Source organism: Solanum tuberosum, unplaced genomic scaffold, assembly GCF_000226075.1.
Source record: "Solanum tuberosum cultivar DM 1-3 516 R44 unplaced genomic scaffold, SolTub_3.0 scf00189, whole genome shotgun sequence".
NCBI classification, from domain to species: Eukaryota; Viridiplantae; Streptophyta; class Magnoliopsida; order Solanales; family Solanaceae; genus Solanum; species Solanum tuberosum.
In genome coordinates, this window is record NW_006239113.1 from 646,820 (window position 1) to 665,780 (window position 18,961).

General features: G+C 33.7%; 1 protein-coding gene and 1 long non-coding RNA gene across 2 annotated transcripts; both read left to right on the top strand.

Annotated features, from left to right (window-relative positions):
* Positions 1–593: 593 nt before the first annotated feature.
* Positions 594–3,190, top strand: LOC107062007 (uncharacterized). Its single transcript, XR_001474357.1, has 2 exons — positions 594–2,290; positions 2,877–3,190. It is a non-coding gene; the product is annotated as an uncharacterized lncRNA (long non-coding RNA).
* Positions 3,191–7,433: 4,243 nt separating this feature from the next.
* Positions 7,434–13,075, top strand: LOC102589910 (putative late blight resistance protein homolog R1B-16). The gene is made up of 4 exons (XM_006355027.2): positions 7,434–7,516; positions 7,915–11,793; positions 12,202–12,252; positions 12,344–13,075. The coding sequence occupies exons 1-4, from the start codon at positions 7,466–7,468 to the stop codon at positions 12,443–12,445; spliced, it is 4,083 nt and encodes a 1,360-aa protein (XP_006355089.1). The 5' UTR covers positions 7,434–7,465; the 3' UTR covers positions 12,446–13,075.
* Positions 13,076–18,961: the final 5,886 nt, after the last annotated feature.

Here is an 18,961-nt window from a genome sequence, read left to right on the forward strand (position 1 = left end):
AGAATTATGGCCTCTGTTATGGTACTTGGTAATATGGAATGCTCTAAAGGCAATGAAATTGTTTCCTCTATTCTGGAAGTTTATAGTATTTGGTTTCAACTTCACACCACTATTGCAGAGCTGTACACACACTCAAGTCTTGAAAGATTCCACATTATACTATCTGTGTGGCTTTACTCGAACCTTGAGGACAATGTTCTTATTGAGGACAAGAGTATTGTTATGAACCAAGTCCAACCCAATATCGATATTAAGGTCACACAAGTAGTTATTGGGCTGACAAAAGCTATTGGGCCGAAAGCAAGTAATAGGTCCAGTTTTATTTGGGATCCAGGCCCATTTACACTTTGTTAAAAAGGACTAGGAGTTAGAAGAATGGATGATAAAAAACTATTATGTGAAGCTTTGGCTTTCTGATCCTCTCATCTCCTTTCTATGGTCTTGTATCTCATCCCTTTCTGGTTACTTCTTTCACGAATTATCTCTCCTTAGTTAGTGTATTATTACTTTGTTCTGCATATTCTACATTATAACTTGTATTCAGTGATTAATATATATAAGAGTGCTTATGCTGGAATTTTGTTACAATCTGTCAATAAATATCCCCACAATCTGAAATTTCTGGATGGAGATGAAAGTTTCCAGCTGCTAGAAAAGAGAGCTTTTGGCGTTAGCCGTTGTCCTATTGAGTTAGTAGAACATGGAGAAGCCATTGTAGTAAAATGTAGTGGAGTACCACTTACAATTGTGGTAATTGCAGGAGCTTTAAGAGGTCGTACATGCGAAATTGATTGGAGAGTAGTTAGGGAAAATGTGGGGAAGCACCTTATACAAGAAGACAAACTTCAGAGATGTGTGAATGTTGTGAGACTGAGTTACAATCATTTGCCTCAAGAAAAAAAGGCTTGCTTCTTGTATTTTGGTGCCTTTCCTCAAGGATTTGATATCCCCGCTTGGAAATTATTCGACTCTGGATTGCTGAGGGACTCATAATGTCCAGGTTGTCGAGCAACGAAATTAAAGAGATAGCAGAGTATTATCTCAATGACTTTGCCAACAGAAACTTATGGTGATGGGAAGGACGTCTAATGATCGAATAAAAACATGTCGTGTTCACGACATGTTACATGAGTTTTGCATTGAAGAGGCTACTAGATTGGCTCTTTTCAAACAAGTATGTCTCACATCTGATCAAGACATACAAAACTCAATTACTTGTCGTCGAGTGTCTATTCAATCATCTGTTCCTCAAAATTTCATCTCAAAAAAGACAGTTGAAGAACATGTTAGGTCATTGTTATGTTTTTCCTCAAAACAAAAACAAGTTGACTTTTCTAATATCGACGTCAAATTCTTCCCTAATGCATTTCCACTAATGAGAGTCTTAGACATTGAATCCCTCAAGTTTAGTATTCCAAGGGAATTTTACCAGCTATTGCACTTGAGGTATATGCACAAACTCTTATTCTGAATACTTCCAAGCCCACCCTTGATATAAAAGCTGACATATGGAACATGCCACGTTTACGCCATCTGCGCACCAACAAACCTGCAATCTTGCCACCCCCTACAAGTGGTAGTAGTACAAATTCTTGTTTGTTGCAAACTCTATCTCTGGTTACACCAGAAAGCTGCAAGGGAAATGTTCTTTCAAAGGCTGGTAATGTCAAAAAAAATGAGTATTGAAGGTAATTTGACGCCTTTTCTTGAAACTAGCAAGGGTGAATTTTTCAGCAATTTTCAAGTGCTAAAGCTCCTGGAAAGTTTAACACTGCTAAATGATAATAAGAGTAATAAATCTCTTCACCTTCCGTCAGCATTCTCCAAATGTTTACCAAATTGAAGAAGTTAACTCTGTCAAAAACAAGGTTTGACTGGAACCAGGCATATAGATTGGGGCAGGTGAAAAATCTCCAGGTCCTAAAATTGAAAGAAAATGCATTCACGGTGATGTCCTGGAAGATGGAGCCGGAGGGTTTCAAGAAACTTCAGGTCTTGTGGATTGAAATGGCAGATTTCGTGTCGTGGGAGGCATCAAACTGTCCCTTCCCAAGACTTAGGAGCCTTGTCCTGATCTCCTGCCTTAACCTTGAGGTTGTGCCACTTGAGCTTGCCGATTTGGATTACCTTCAAGAGATGACGTTGGACAACACAAGCAAAGCAAGCGAATCTGCAAGAAAAATAGAACGCGAGAAAAAGAAGAAGCAAGCTGATCCAGAAAGCGGCAAATTCAAGCTCACTATTCCCTACTGAAGCTGATTTCAATGCCACAAAGTGAAGTTGTTATGAGGTTAGTCCAATTCTCTCCATCTCGTATCATGAAATATCGAATAAGACATTTTTCAATAAGATTGTATCTATCCCTATAGTCTCTATATGCAGAATTAGTAGGTAGCAGTGTGTTGTCTTGCTGTCTGTTCATATCAGTAGTCATAGTATTGCTCCTATAGTTTCTTATCCTTCGATTTTTGCTACTATATGTTGTCCCTTATACCTCGATTATAGTAATGCTTGTTGTAGTTTCTGTTATGTTACTATCTGATGTTTTTGTTATTATCTGTTGTTTCTTGTACTTCATTCTTTTCGGGACTCCTTTGAACTCTTTTTCCTTGAGCCAAAGGTCTATTGGAAACAACCTCTCTTCCTTTGAGGTAAGGTTCCTCCCCAGACTCTATTTTGTAGGACTACACTGAGTATGTTGTTGTATTGTGGGTTTCGCACTTTGCTGAAACATTAAATTGGGCAACATTACTCTGTTATACTACTAATACAGAATTTAGGTGACTTTATATCAAACATAGATTATATTCAATTATTTTCGTGTTCGTCACATTCCTCTCCTATGTTTTCTTACTTATTTTCCTCCTTTTTCGCAGGAGCGTATCGAGGCATGATGATGCATTTGCAGTCTCAGTTCATCTGATTACTAGTTCCAATAAAGAAACTTGTTACAAGTATTGTTTGTTGATTCAAACATTGTCATGTTTGAAATCATTTCCCTGGATGGTTCTGAAGATGTTTTAAATTAATGATTTGAGTGTTTTCTTTCATGTAAACTGTTTTGAACAAGTATTTTTTGTGTTTTCTTTCGGTATTGAATAATTTGTTTAATCTGTAGTTAATATTTGGATATCTATGTATTGTTCAAAGACATGTTATTTGTTAGTTATGAATCTTATTTCGTGTGTAATCTCTCTGATATATGTCCCAATTGGCCTGAATCTGATGAAGAATAGTAACCAAATGTATTGTCCAAACATCATTTTTTAAACATGGTCATCAATGGACAATTGACACTTTTTTCAGAACATGGTAGTTTCTAAAGTGAAGAAGGCAATTACCACTATTACTATGAATGGTTGGATGGCATTGTACGAACAGGTGTACTACCAACAAGGATTGTGGTGGAGTAGTACATACTTCTTGATCCTTAATCAAAAGGATACAAAATAGGGAATGCTCTTAATGTAGGTAGAGTAGATGTCGAACCCTTCGGTTAGCTCCTATGTCTACTTCAGATTTTGAACCCCCCTTAGTGAAAATTATGGTTCCACCAGTGAATGTGAGACTTACTGGAGCGAATCTAAATTTAATCGGGCCTAGATACTCTTGTTTATCTTGATGCCAACAAAATTCCTTTCTTCCACAATTAGAACAATTGTTGAGACTAATAAGATGATGAGCTCGCACTGGCATACTAACCACAGGGTTAAAATGGAAGTTAAAAGTTTGGATAAATTAAATGGAAAATGTTCAAATATGCATCCAACTTTGAGAAAAAACTTATCTACACTATTTATTAAAAGTTTGGTTCATCTATGCCATTTTTGTTTGAGAAAAAAAGATTCATCCATGTCATTATTCATTAACAAATAATGGCATGAATGAGCTTTTTTTCTCAAACGAAAATGGCATAAATGAACCAAACTTTTAACATTTTATTTATGTCCTAAAATATTTTTCTTAAGGGGTGTATTATACCCTCAACAATTTACTTAATATGCACTCAAAGAAATAGTGCAGAACAATATTTTACATATATACGTCATATAATTTTTTCTGCGAATAATATTTGTGTGACTACCCTTCATATAGCTCCATGAGCAAAACTTAAAAACCAACATAAAATCGGGGCCTTATGTTTAATAAGGGAACTTACATAAATTTCACTAGTTTAGGAGCTTATTACTTAGATACATTCTAGTTTGCAATATTATGTATCTTATAAAAGTTTGGTGCGTCCAGATACGTTGCGATACATGGGTCAAAATTAGATCTAATTATATCCAAGTGGATTCATATGCATCCAGGATACATAACAAATCTCCCTCGCCTCTCTCCCATCTTGCTCTCCACTCTCTTGTGTATTTGGTATCCCATATACTTGTGAATCACACTAGATACATATAGATACATGTATCTAGTGGGCACAATACATAAACCTAACCCTTAACTTGGCGTTAGCTGACAATTATGACCTTTAACTTTGAGTGTGCACAAGTAGACACTTAAACTTGTATAAAATCGAACGAATAGACACATTTGTCCTGCATGGTACCCTATATGGTAATTTAGTGTCCTTCATGACGTCCTACGTGTATTATGTCATGTAGGACACACGTGTCTACTTGTTCAATTTTATACAAGTTTAAGTGTCTACTTGTGCACACTCAAAGTTGGAGGGAATAATTGTCCACTGAAGCCAAGCTAAGGGTCACTGTCTATGTATTAGCCTATCTAGTGTGTATGTAATGTGATTCGCATGTATCTGGGATAAATAGCGAATCTTGCTCCCCTCTCTCCCTATTTTAATGTATCTGGTAGAAAAAAATACGCATATCCAAATGTATTTTCCTCAATATATGGTAGGAAACTCTTAATTAGTGGCAAAATACACAATATTTTAAAGGCGTAATACATAAATATGCCCTTTAACATTACCTCATTTTACATTTATGCTCTCCAACTTTGAGTATGCACAAGTAGACACTCAAACTTGTATAAAATTGAACAAATAGACACATGCGTCTTACGTGGCATCCTACATGGCAATTTGTGTCCTACGTGGTGTATTATGTCACATAGGACTCATGCGTCTACTTGTTCAACTTTATACAAGTTTAAGTGTCTACTTGTGCACACTCAAACTTTGAGAGTATAAATATGAAATGAGGTCTAGTTAAATGACATATTTATGTATTATGCTCATAAATATGCCCTTTAACTTGATCTCAGATCACATATATGTTCTCCAAATTTGGATCTGCACAAGTAGACGCTTAAGCTTGTATAAAATTGAACATATATATACACATGTCCTACATGACATCCTACATATGACAATTTGTGTTCTGCGTGGTGTCCTACATGTATTTTGTCACATAGGACTCATGCGTCTACCTGTTAAACTTTATACAAGTTAAAGTGTCTACTTGTCCACACCCAAAGTTGGATGACGAAAATGTAAAATGAAGTCAAGTTAAAAAGTGCATTTATGTATTATGCCTATTTTAAAAATATAGATAATAGTTGTATATATGATAGTGAAGGTATGTCTTAGTAGATAGTTTTTCCTTGTAAGACAAATCTGTATAATTTGTAAATCACAGATCATACCGGCCTTAATGTGAACACTATTCAACTAGTCTAATCAAAGTCTAGATCTGAAATTGATTAGTTTAAGTTTACTTATTATTTTGCATTATTAAATTCAATTTTTTTCTACTCGAAATGATTATTGACAGTTCACAAAATATATTTGCAAGTAGATAAGCATTAATCAGTTGACATTTTGGAGTTAATTTAAGAGGTGTTTGATCATAAATTTTAAATATTTTTTTATTTAAATTTGGTGGAATCAGAGTGAAAAGGGGAAAAGGTACAAGTACCCCCTAGAATATTACTGAAATTCTAGAGACACATCTTAACTAAATTAAGATCTTAGTACCCCTCTAAATCCATTTTTTTTGTAATTTTGTACACCTTTCTGGCTTACGTGGCATCCAAATATCTCCCACGCGCTTGAACTACGTGGAGTCACAGAGTGTGCCACATAAGCCAAAAGGTGTACAAAATTATATTAAAAATGAGTTCAGGGGTAATAGGACCTTAGTTTAGTTAAAGTATGTCTCTGAAATTTCGGTCATAATCTAGGGGGTACTTATGCCTTATCCCGAGTGAAAAATGAAGGTGTATTTCATTATATTTTTATTTGTTTAGTTGACTAACGGAGAGATTGTTGAGAAGGTGGCCAATTTGATTAAAATATTCTTGACAGAAATAACTAATTAATTCCTATTACCACTCCATCTTTCATTCTGTGCTGGCATAGAGTACAAAAATGTATTTAACTAATCTAATTCAGATTTGCCTTATAGGTAAGATATTTAAACCTAGTAATTGTATATATACTATGTGACCACCTTTCATATTTTTTTTTATAAGCAAATTTACCAACAACGTTTAGCAGTCTTTTATTAAAAATAAAAAGATATCAATAGAAATAAGTACAAGCAAGGGGTCAGACCTTACCTTATCAATCCTAATGAAGTACCTGACTTCTACTATCTAACAAACATGAAGAAAATAAGAGCTAGAGAGAACTAAGTTTTTTGTGATCACCACAGACTTTGTAATACACTCCATGATGATATTACAAATGAGGATGCTTAAATAATGCAAAAATATGTCAATCAAGAAGAAGGTTGAGTTATCAGTCTCAAACTTTCTGCTTTGCCTGTCGCATCGGTAGGTGCCTTGGAACAAACTCCTTAGTCATTTTACCGTCTCAATTATGTTGCCTTCCATGTGTCTTCTTTTTGTTTTTGTTGCTTCCACTTCTTTGTTGTCTAGGTGATATATCCTCTTCCCTAGCCACTCTATCAAAGCATATGTCTAGCATATTGTCTTCCCCATCTTCATCAAGAGAATCATCGCCCAAATTATAAGGCCCTTGACTCATTCTTCTTTACAATCACACATTTAGGCACAAATACAAAAGATTCTGGGCTTAATTTGCTATTCAAAGCAGGTGGTGAAACCTGCTTTTCTTGGATCAAATTGTTGTCATTCTCTATTAACCTTACTTGCTTTCCAGTAATCTTCAATAAAACATCAAAGTTCTTCGAACATAATAGGTCAGTTGAGGCGACCACGTTTCATATTTGAAGAATCAAGTGAGTTTTTTCTTTGATCGCAAATCTTTTATGTTATTTATATTATTCTCTGAGAAATTGTGTATATATACCATGTGAGCTCTCTCAGAAACATTATTTGACCAAAATATATCACATTCCTAACTCTTGCTTATGGCCGTACGTTCCTTTAACTTGCGTTTCAATTATCTTTTTCCTTATTAAATGTGCATGTTATTAGTTGAAAAAATCAATTCTCCAGAAATTAATTAGTTTTCAAATTGCCGTTCCTTTTGCATGCTTCAAATGGTTAGAGGTTAAATTCAACATAAATGGGAAGAGGAAAAAGAGCAAAGAGGGTCCAAAAAAGAAGAGGATCAAAGGTATGTCTACCAATCCTTTTACATGCTCCAAATTAATTAATATTAATTAAGTATTTTTTTAGAAATTACTTATTTGTTTTACATATTATTGTAACACTACTATTTTAGTATGTTTTTACATGGCAATGTTAACGCCTATTCGAATATAAAGGCAAATACAGCCATTTTGCATGACTGATTTTGTCAACCGTACATTAATAGTTATCGTAATAACAGTTAAATTTGTAAATTAAATGGGATTAAAAACAAGTAAATTAAGATCAATCAACAGTACTCGATTACTCCTACCATGCCTAAAATGCAGACACTTAACTCAAATGACAACTTAAGACTTCTGCAGATCACTCGATCAGGTCCCTTGCTACGTAAGTGAATAACTTTTTTTTTTTTTAATTTAGGAGCTGCCATTTGAGGAAGAAAGAAGAAGAATCAGGGATCTTATTGATGATTTCTTGAACGGCTTGAAGAAAATAAAGAATGAATTCATTGCTTCAAAATGGGATGACATTGAATTGCTAAGAATGGATCTGAGATTCCTAAGAACATTTGTCCTGTTTGGGAATTCCAGTTTGGATGACTTTTATGAGAGGATGTCACTGAATATAAGCAAATTCAATGAACTTGCTTGGTTAGTTTTCTATCATGAAGAAGATAAATTAATCCTAGCGAAATACGACATGGAATGTCTCACCCCTCTGCTGCTGGAAGAGATGAAAAGTTATTTGAGTTTGGAGAATGATTATTATGTAGCCACGACGACAGAGGACAAAATGTTTGAATACAGGGACAGACTATTCAAACACCTTCATGATCTACCAAAGTATTGTGCTCATTTACTTCTCCCCCTGATGAATGAATACATGATTCTTCGACAAGTATTCAGACATCTGAGAGATTTCTATGAGTTGGAATGCATAGCGGCCAACAAAACAAGAACTGAATATCTCTATCCTCGGTACCAAATGATAGTTGATAGAGTAACACAATTCTGTTTTGATCTTTGGACTGGAAAGAGTAAAGAAGAAATTGGTGATGATTACTATTTCCACAGGTATGACGTATCTGAATGCTCTTCCAAGATCACTTCTCTACTCATCGACATAATCCCTCTTGAGCTGGATATTCTATACATTTCTACTACGAAAATCAAGGAAGAACCAAGGTCAACTGAACTAAAAGGGTGGGTTAAGCAAATCCTAAAAGCATTTCCAAGAATTCTTCAAAATTATCTGATTCTTATCCAAGGACGCATGGAAGGTGCAGTAGCTGTCAATTACTCTCCAACTCAAAGCATTAATGTCATGATGGAGTTCCTATTGATTTTTCTCACCGATATACCAAAGTGCTTTATCCATCGTGACAAATTGAACGACATGTTGGCACATGTTGGAGTACTTACAAGGAAAATATCTATTCTGGTGAGCAAGCTGTTGGAGGAGAGCTCTGAGAATAATATCAACGAAGTGGACTTTTCAGCTCCAGACTTTTTGCAAGAAATTGAACAAATGAAGGGAGATATCAGACAGGTTTTTCTGAAAGATCCAGAGTCATCTCAACTTCGCTTTCCTATGGATGATGGTTTCCTCTTCATGAATCTTTTACTCAGACATTTAAATGATTTGTTCATTTCCAATGTCTATTCAGTTACTCTGATAAAGAAAGAAATTGGGATGGTGAAACAAAGCCTTGCATTCCTTAGATCATCTTTCGGGAAAGTCGGGCAAACATTGGATGACACTAGTGGAGTAGTTAAAGATTGTTGGGTGCGTGCTTTAGATGTGGCATATGAGGCAGAACATGTCATTAATTGCATTCTTGTTAGAGATAAAGCTCTCTCCCATTTAATCTTCTCACTTCCGAGGGTCACTGATAAGATCAAGCTTATTGTGTCAGAAGTCACCAGTTTAGGGCTGGAGGATAAGAATGGGGATGACCCCCTTGATGCAAAGTCTTCCGACGAGTCAATTGAGTCAACCTTGTCATCTTTTGTTGAGGTAACAGTAGGTCATGAGGAAGACGAATCCTGGATCATTGATCAGCTCCTTGATGAACATGAATCCGAGCTTGATGTCATTTCGATTGTAGGAATGCCAGGACTCGGTAAAACTACCCTGGCCAACAAAGTGTATAAAAATACATTAGTTGCTAGTCATTTCAATGTTCGTGCTTGGTGCACTGTTTCTCAAAAGTATAACAAGTCAAAGGTGTTGCTGGAGATTCTTCAGCAAGTTACTGGCTCGGAAGGAAAAGAGAGTGAGGATGACCTTGCTGACAAGGTACGAAGAGCACTATTCGATAAAAGGTACCTCATTGTCTTGGATGATGTGTGGGATATTGCAACAGGGGAGATGCTAATAGCATGTTTTCCAAAGGTTAAGAGAGGAAATAGAATTATCTTAACTAGCCGAAATAGTGAGGTAGGTTTGAAAGTTAAATGCCATAGTGATCTTCTCCACCTTCAACTTTTAACACCTGAAAAAAGTTGGGAGTTATTCGAAAAAAGGGTATTTGGAGATGAAGGAAGCTGCCCTGCTGAGTTGTCAAAAGTTGGACACAAAATTGTTGAGAAATGTCAAGGGCTTCCTTTGGCTCTTGTTTTGATTTCTGGAGTAATTGTTAAAGGAAGGAAAGGAAAGCAAAAGGATTTGTGGCTTAAGATTCAACATAATCTGGATTCTTTTATTTCAGCAAACAACAATTTGCAGATGATGAAAGTGATGCAATTAAGTTATGACCATTTACCACACCACCTGAAGCCGTTGTTGCTTTACATTGGAAGATCTCAAAAGAGCAAACGAACTCCAGTCGTTGAGTTGATGCAGTTGTTGATAGCAGAAGGGTTGGTGGATAATGATATCTGTTCCAATAGTAGTTTAGAGGAAGTAAGTCAAAGTTACTTGGATGCTTTAATTTCTAGAAGCCTGCTAATGGTGGATCATATCAAGAAGAGTAAGTCTTTTTCTGTTAGGATCAAGGTTTGCTATGTGCATGATGTTGTGCATGATTTTTGTTCAGTAAAAGCGAAAAAGGAAAAGTTTTTCAAGTTAATCAATTCAGGTGCTCCATTCCATGCTTCTTATTTCCTATACCGTTGTCTAACCATTCATACTAACTCCAACAAACTCCACAAAAAATGTGTTTTGTTCAATTCTAATAAGTGCTCAGCTTGCAGTAAGCATCTCATATCTGTGAAAGTGAGTGGTTCTCTTAATAACTCCAGGTATATCTGTCACACAAGACACTTGAGACTTCTTAGAGTGTTGCAACTGGATAGCATTATTCTGGAATATTCTTTAGTTGAAGAAATAGGCTCCCTATTTCATTTGAGGTTATTAAGGATTTGGGCTAGTATAAAATCCATCCCACTGTCGTGGGTGAACCTCCAGAATCTGGAAACTCTGTTGATCGAAACGGAATATCCCATCATGGTACTACTGCCCAGAATACTCAAACTGTCGAAACTGAAACACATGAGTGTCGTCCACTTAAGTTCTTTCTTTGAATTGGACGACAAATGGAACATTATTATGGATCAATCAACTAGAATATTGGAAGGTGAGAATTCAAAGTTAGAAGACTTGACAACTTTGTCCCAAGTTCTTATCTCATATACTGAAGGCATGAGTGATGCTCTGGGGAAGTTCCCAAATCTTCAGCACCTCAATTGCATCATCAAGGAACCGATAGATCCTCCTACACAAGGCGATTGGTTTCCCAAGCTTGATGTCCTTAATAAACTTGAATCACTCATCGCAAGATACCAGAAGGCATGGGCAGATTATCAGTACGATAATGATCCCGAGTTAAAAGACAAAATCCCACCTCCCAATGAATATCACTTCCCTACAAGATTGAAAGAGTTACGGTTGTATGGTTTTCCCCTGAGACCTGCTTTGTTTTCAGCAATCGCGGCATTGCCTGAGCTTGAAATTCTGGAGTTAATCGACTCTGCTTCTGTTGAGGACATGAAGTGGGATGCAAGTGAGGACATCTATCAAGGTCTTAAGACTTTGCGGTTGGTATCTGCTAAATTTTCAGAATGGCAAGTTGATTCGGAAACTTTTCCCAAGCTTGAGGAATTAATACTAGAATACTGTGAGGAGCTTATGGAGATCCCTTCTGCATTTGCGGATATAGAGACTTTAAAGTTCATTCGCGTGGTTTATATTAAGCCTGACCTTGGAGATTCAGCCATGGAGATTAAGAAAGATGTAGCAGCTTACACAGGAGAGGACAAGCTTGATATCCATTTATCATATGCGTATGACGAAGAAGAGGTAATTAATTTATTCATTTAATTTATGTAATCATGTATTTGTATTCATATCATCATCATGTATAATTTCTTACATCTTTGATCTGACTTTAAGTTCAATATTTACTAACTGGTATAAGCACTTCCTGTTGGATGTCAATAAAAGGCTGTTCGTAGCCTCTGTTTGCATCTCTACAGGTGTATTATGTCACGTAGGACGCATATGTTTACTTGTTCAATTTATACAAGTTGAAATGTCTACAAGACATAGATACGAGCTGAAGCCAAGTTAAATGATATATTTATGTATTATGTCATAGAAGAAATAAGTTTCTGAGATTGCGGGAGAGTATCAATGCATTTTCATCTGATTACTAGTGTTTTCTTTCATATATTGCTTCGCCTCATTAGTAATTTGTTTTATTTGCAGTTAAGCGTTGGAGATTCAGACATTGGGATTAAGGAAGATATAGCAGCTGAGGTAATTAATTTAATTTCTTACATCTTCACCCCTACATGGTTCATTTTGAATTATCTATTTGTTTGTTTTCACCATCATATATAATTTGCAGAACGCCCAAATTAGTAACTGGTACAGAAGGCGAGGTCATATAGTAGCTGATTCCTCAACTGAACAAGTGAATACGGACTCTAATCAACCATGTACGAATTAAACTCTTAATCCTACAGCCTAGAACACCCTATTGCAGAAAGTGTCAAAGCAATAGCTCTATTGCCAATTGTATCAATTGACTCTAGTTAATATAGACTTCAATCGCATACTACACTATTAACTCTAACTATGCTTATTGTTTGTTAAAGTAGTAAAGAAACGATCTATTCCTTTATTGATTAGGAATGGATCTTACAAGTTGAAACGCACAAGATACAATCTTTTAATCACAATAAACGAAACACTTGATAACTCTATCAGGTCCCTTGTAGATCTTGAAAGCTTGTGTTATGCTTGAGAGAGACAAAAGACAACTTTTTCAATTATGCTCAATTGTTTTGACTAGGTTGTTTCAAGTTAATAAGAATATATTATCCTCTGAATAAAACAACATAGTGTACTTTCATTGGCTGAGTATACTGTCCTCTTTTCACGTGCTCACCAATCACGTTTTACAGTTGTTCCCCATTTCACAAGAGATACATGCTCGACTCATGGGACCAGGTCTCATAGTTTGTGAAAATCATTAAAACATCAAAGTTACAACAACATGAATATAAATGTTGGTTGATCAAAATATCATTTAAATATTGAACAACTTTTATACCTTTAAAATATAATCTCATATTAAAAATAATAGTTTAAACTTGTACTAATTTTTAATTTGTGTGGACCGAATTTCTAATCATAATCATATTCAGTCGGACTTCGAAACACAATTTTAAAAGGATATAAATTAAAGTCAGATAAAAATTGTCAAAATGTTCACCGAATTTTTAGTAGTAAGGATCTTCAATCCAATTTTTACCCACTAAAAAAATTAGTAAATACACATATTATGAGAAAAGGGCAATAGTGAAAACCTACATTTTATTTATATTTTAAAATATTTTTTCTTAATGAATGTATTATACCTGAATAATTCACTTTATATGGATTTAAAAAAATAATCTAGAACAATATTTTTCCTATATATCTCATGTAATTTTTTCGATTAATATTCGTTTGACTATCCTTAGGACAGATAGCTCTATTACTAAGCAAAAATAAAAAGAAAATTTTACACAAATTTTATAGTGTTGAAAGCTAATTATATTTATCCCTACTTTTTTTCAATTTACAAAAATCTCTTAAATATGGTGGGATCCGGATACATCCCAAAATGTCCCAACACATCGCATCCCGGTTTCGAATACATCCCGATACATTGTGTTCATTTCGGATACATCACTCAAACGCCTTGATACATCACGTAAAGTGATGTATCTGGAAATAGGAGATAATAGAGATTTTTGTAAAAAAATTCAAATGGTAGAAAATTTTAGAAAATACAATAAAATACGTTGTGTATTTAGATAATTTTTCCAACCTAACATACAATAAGGGCTTAATGTTTAATATTTCACATAAGACAAATCTGTATAATTTGCAAATCACAGATCACACCGGCCTTAATGTGAACATAATACAAGTTTAATTCAATCTATAGATTATTGTCTTGTCTTTCGTTACTTACACTTTTCATTCATTCTTAATTCTCTCTTCTAATTCAATTTTAATTTTGTATAATACATTTTTAATGCAAATTTAATTTTGGATAATACTTTCATTAGTTACGTTTTTTTATTCATGCTTAATGTTCTCTTCTAATTCAACTTTAATATTTGTGTAATACACTTTTAATACAAGTTTAATTCATTTTGCAGTTTATTGGTTTATTTGTTACGATTGGATTACTTGTTTAATTCATTATTGATACAAAGTTTTATTCAATTTACAGATAATAAAATGCTCTTTCGTTTGCTACATCATTGATCAGCCAAGGATTGGAGAGATAGAAAAAGAGCTCATAAAAAAGTTTGTAGAGAGAAAGAAAGGAAGAAAGAGTGCGAGAGAGAGAAAAAAAGAGCGAGAGAAACACAATTTAATAAAATACATTGTATTGTTATATATTGCTATAAATGGTAATAATTAAAGAGTATATTTAAAATAAGTAATTATTTTTTAAAAGGGATTTACTCAAGTAATTAACCCAAAAAAGAACAACTTTAAAGGAGCAATTAAGAAGGCCCAGTAGTCACTAGTCAAAGTTAATTATTCTTGATTGTGGGCAAACTATTTAAAATTAAAACCATGTAGATGAACTTAACAGAACTAGGCATGAAGAGACACTTCTTATAATGAAAATCTAAACTAAAGGCAATGAGAAGAAACATTGTCTTTTCATGCATAACTAGAGACCCTAGACAATCACATGAAGCAGCAAAACTGAAACCTCTGTCTACATCTAGGCTGACGATCATTCTAACCACAAAGAACTCAATCAATATAAGGATGCATTACCAAAATATAAAGATCTAACCATATATTAATCACAAGAAGCTACAGTCTTATTTTTTGTCATAGCGACCAATCAAGGGCGGAGGGATTACATGCTATATAATAAACAGAGAAACGGATAAGCAAAATCAAGTTTGCTAAGTGCTTAACAGAAAGTTAACAGACCATTTCAAAAATGCATAAGTGAATTACATATCACGATTAGCAAAGGCAGCCACACTATACTTTAATTGACCCGAGACAAAGAACAACAAACTAAACTCACGCCAAATAAACTTGTGGTAATACAGAATGGTAAACAACAACTGGGACATACTAATTTGATAAATCATGCTAGGACTGATTCGAAATGAACAACACAACAACAAACCAGGAGAAGATGATAATCAAAGACAGAACGGAATATAAGCAAAGCAGACTGATTGATAACACACTCATGAAATAAACGAAGTTCGATATCATTTTGAAACGTACCAAAATCATCTACGACAAACAGAAAACAACATATATTGAAATATTCCTGCTATACCAAGGCACAACATGCCATTTCAGATAGTATCAAAATGATGTATCCATGATTCAAAAAAGAGAGAGAGGGCAAGGGACGGAGGTTAGAGTGTTACCAAGGGCAGTAATTACCTTTTTATGAGCAGCAACCGGAACAAACGAGCTTTAAATCGAGCGAGCTTAACACCACAAATGAGAACTTTGAGAAATCCGACTAATTCCTCCGCAACTCACGAAGAACGAGAAGAAAAAAAATATGTATCTAAAGTGTAAGTTCTGGATGATGCTTACAGATTTGAGAAAAGTTTCTTTATATGATTTCTCTTGCCAACCTTTTCCAACTTTTTTTCCAATTTTTCTTCCAACATCTAACACTGAAAAAGAAAAGCGTTTATATAGAGGGAGACTAGGCTGATTTTTGGGGGGAAATCGAGAGGGAGAAAGGGTGAAATCAGAATTCGAATCTCTTTGGGAGATAAGGCTCAAACGGCTGGCAATAGTACCAAATTCAACAAATTTGTAATGGATTGTTGAGGAGAGCCGTCCGATTTCGAAGCAAGGACGCTCGAGGAAGGAGATTGCTCCACCTAGCACTGCCCACGTACGGATTGTCGAGACTAAAGAGGAAGAAGACAACGAGTACTGAGTGCTGGATTGTACTTGTTCTTCACTGTGAATTTTCTGTGAACTCGCCGTCTACTGTTCACGCCATTTGGGGTCGTTTTGGAATTGTTGTTCACGCCGTTTGGGATTGCTGTGTAGACGCCGTGTCCTTGTCTTTTGTGAATGTTGCTTCTGGCAGTGCTAATGCTGTAAAGAGTTTGGTTCTTTGTTGAAGAAGAGTTGGACCGGGTCTATAGGGGAAAAGGGATGGGTTCCTTAAGGAAAAAATGGCATAGCATGACAATTCATAGTCTTTATTGACAATAAATAGCCCACTTTAAACCTTTTAGCAAAAAAAAGATTTTTTTAATATTTATTTGATATTAAATAGCCACATTCTCTTTAAAAAAAAAACTAATTTATTTTCCTTATTTTCTCTCTCTATTTCCTAGGAGTTAGCACATTTGCATTTATTATTTCTTTTCTCTCTCTCCTTATAATTTATAAACAAAAAGAATTATGGTATTTTTCAATTTCTCTCTTTCTTCCTTTTGTTTCTGCCTCTTTCAAGTTTAGGATTTCTATTTTCTTCTCTAAAATATTTCCATTAAAGATCAATCACAACAATAACTCTTCACAATAAGTAAATCAAATCATACCAATTTTTTTTATATTGATTGTTTGGGTTATTTTTTAAAAAAAAAGTTGAAATTTTCTACATTCTTTATCTTGTAGTTAGATGCAAGATTTTTTTTCTTTTGAAAAACTTTCGTATTTGTATTATAATTCTACAACATTTTCTTCCCCAAAAAATTGCAAAGTTTCGTGATTTCTGGAATTGACGTTTTTTCAATTTTTAATAAATATATTTATGACAATTTTTTAAATTATTGAATTTCATTGATTGAATTTGATAATGAATATTTATTTTTTCTCCAACAAATGTATCTAAATTTGTTAATGAATACAAACGAACACGTAACAATGTAAAATTTTCTAAATTTGTTAATGATTTTTGTTGATTGCATTCCAAAATAGTAATGCAAGCAACTGTATACCTATGCAAAATTGGAAAGATACTAATGCAAACAAATGTATACCAATTTATAAATGATTATAGACGAATGTATCCAATACAAATGTATACTTATGTAAATTTGATACATATTAATGCAAATAAATGTATACAAATTTATTATGAATACGAACAAATGTATACCAGTTTATAAATGAATATGGATGAATGTATCCAATACAAATGTATACATATGTAAAATTTGGAAGATATTAATGCAAATAAATATAAATGTATACCAATTTATTATGAATACAAATAAATGTATCCAATATGGATTGAGTTCAAAGGCAAAATTATTGCCAGGTAATGAACTCATAGGAATACCTTTGAAATAAGAATAATCATAATCAAAATATTATTTCCTAATTTTAAGAAAAGATATAAGTCTAAACAGTATTTTGCTAGTTTTAAGTGGAAATGATTGGAAGATAGAATAGAGATGGTATTAATTTTCTTTTATTATTTTTTAAAATACGAAATTATTTGAAAGGAGAGAGGAATAATCTTTTGCTAGTTTTAAGGAGAAATGGTTGGAAGTTAGAAGAAAGATGTAATTAATTTTCTTTTATTATTTTAAAAAAATACGTAATAATTTGAAAGGAGAGATAATTCTAAATAATCTTTTGCGAGTTTTTAAGGAGTAATGGTTGGAAGTTAGAAGAGAGATGATATTAAATATCTTTTATTATTTTAAAAGTAATTTAGAAAATGTATATATTACTTTTAGGCTAACATGTGCCAATTTTTTATTTGTTTATTAATTGCTAATTAATATTGGGCTATATGTTGTCAATTGTATGTAACACTTGTCTATCCGTGTCAATTCCTCCTTACTTAAGTGAGCAGGAATTCGGAATGGGGCCTGGGCTTGTTGGAAATTTAAGAAGGGCCCAAACTTGATCTCATGAAGGATTGGATGAATTGGTGAGACTTGGCTAAAATTGAGATTGAGTTAATTAACAATTTAACCAAACGAATTTAAAAAATAATCAAAAGATTTAATTTTGGTAGATTTGGCTAGAGTTTCAAATAGGATAAATAAATATAATTAATTTACAAGCTTCTTAATATTAACAAAACAAAATAATTAACTCCATTGCAAAATAATTAATTCAAAAATGCAAACTATTATATAACTAAACTATTTAGTAAAATATTTAAACAAAACAAAATCTTTTTTATTTTTTTTTAGATGACTTTCGAATATTTATGAAATATACTAATTATATACATAATTATGTAAAGTATATATATTACTTAAAAATCATAGAAATAAAAAAAAAATACTTAAAAGTAACTTGAAAAAAAAATTGAACTTTATAAAAACTAATTATTTCATATCGTTTGGAATTTAAGAAAATATATATTGTGGAGGTCCAAAATTGGATGTCAACAATAGTAATAGTGGTAATTGCCTTCTTCACTTTAGAAACTACCATGTTCTGAAAAAGTGTCAATTGTCCATTGATGACCATGTTTAAAAAATGACGTTTGGCCAAAACATTTGGTTACTATTCTTCATCAGATTCAGGCCAATTGGGACATATATCAGAGAGATTACACACGAAATAAGATTCATAACTAACAAATAACATGTCTTTGAACAATACATAGATATCCAAATTAAGAAGGCCCAGTAGTCACTACTCAAAGTTAATTATTCTTGATTGTGGGCAAACTACGAATGCTTACTATTTAAAATTAAAACCATGTAGATGAACTTAACAGAACTAGGCATGAAGAGACACTTCTTATAATGAAAATCTAAACTAAAGGCAATGAGAAGAAACATTGTCTTTTCATGCATAACTAGAGACCCTAGACAATCACATGAAGCAGCAAAACTGAAACCTCTGTCTACATCTAGGCTGACGATCATTCTAACCACGAAGAATTCAATCAATATAAGGATGCATTACCAAAATGTAAAGATCTAACCATATATTAATCACAAGAAGCTACAGTCTTATCTTTTGTCATAGCGAGCAA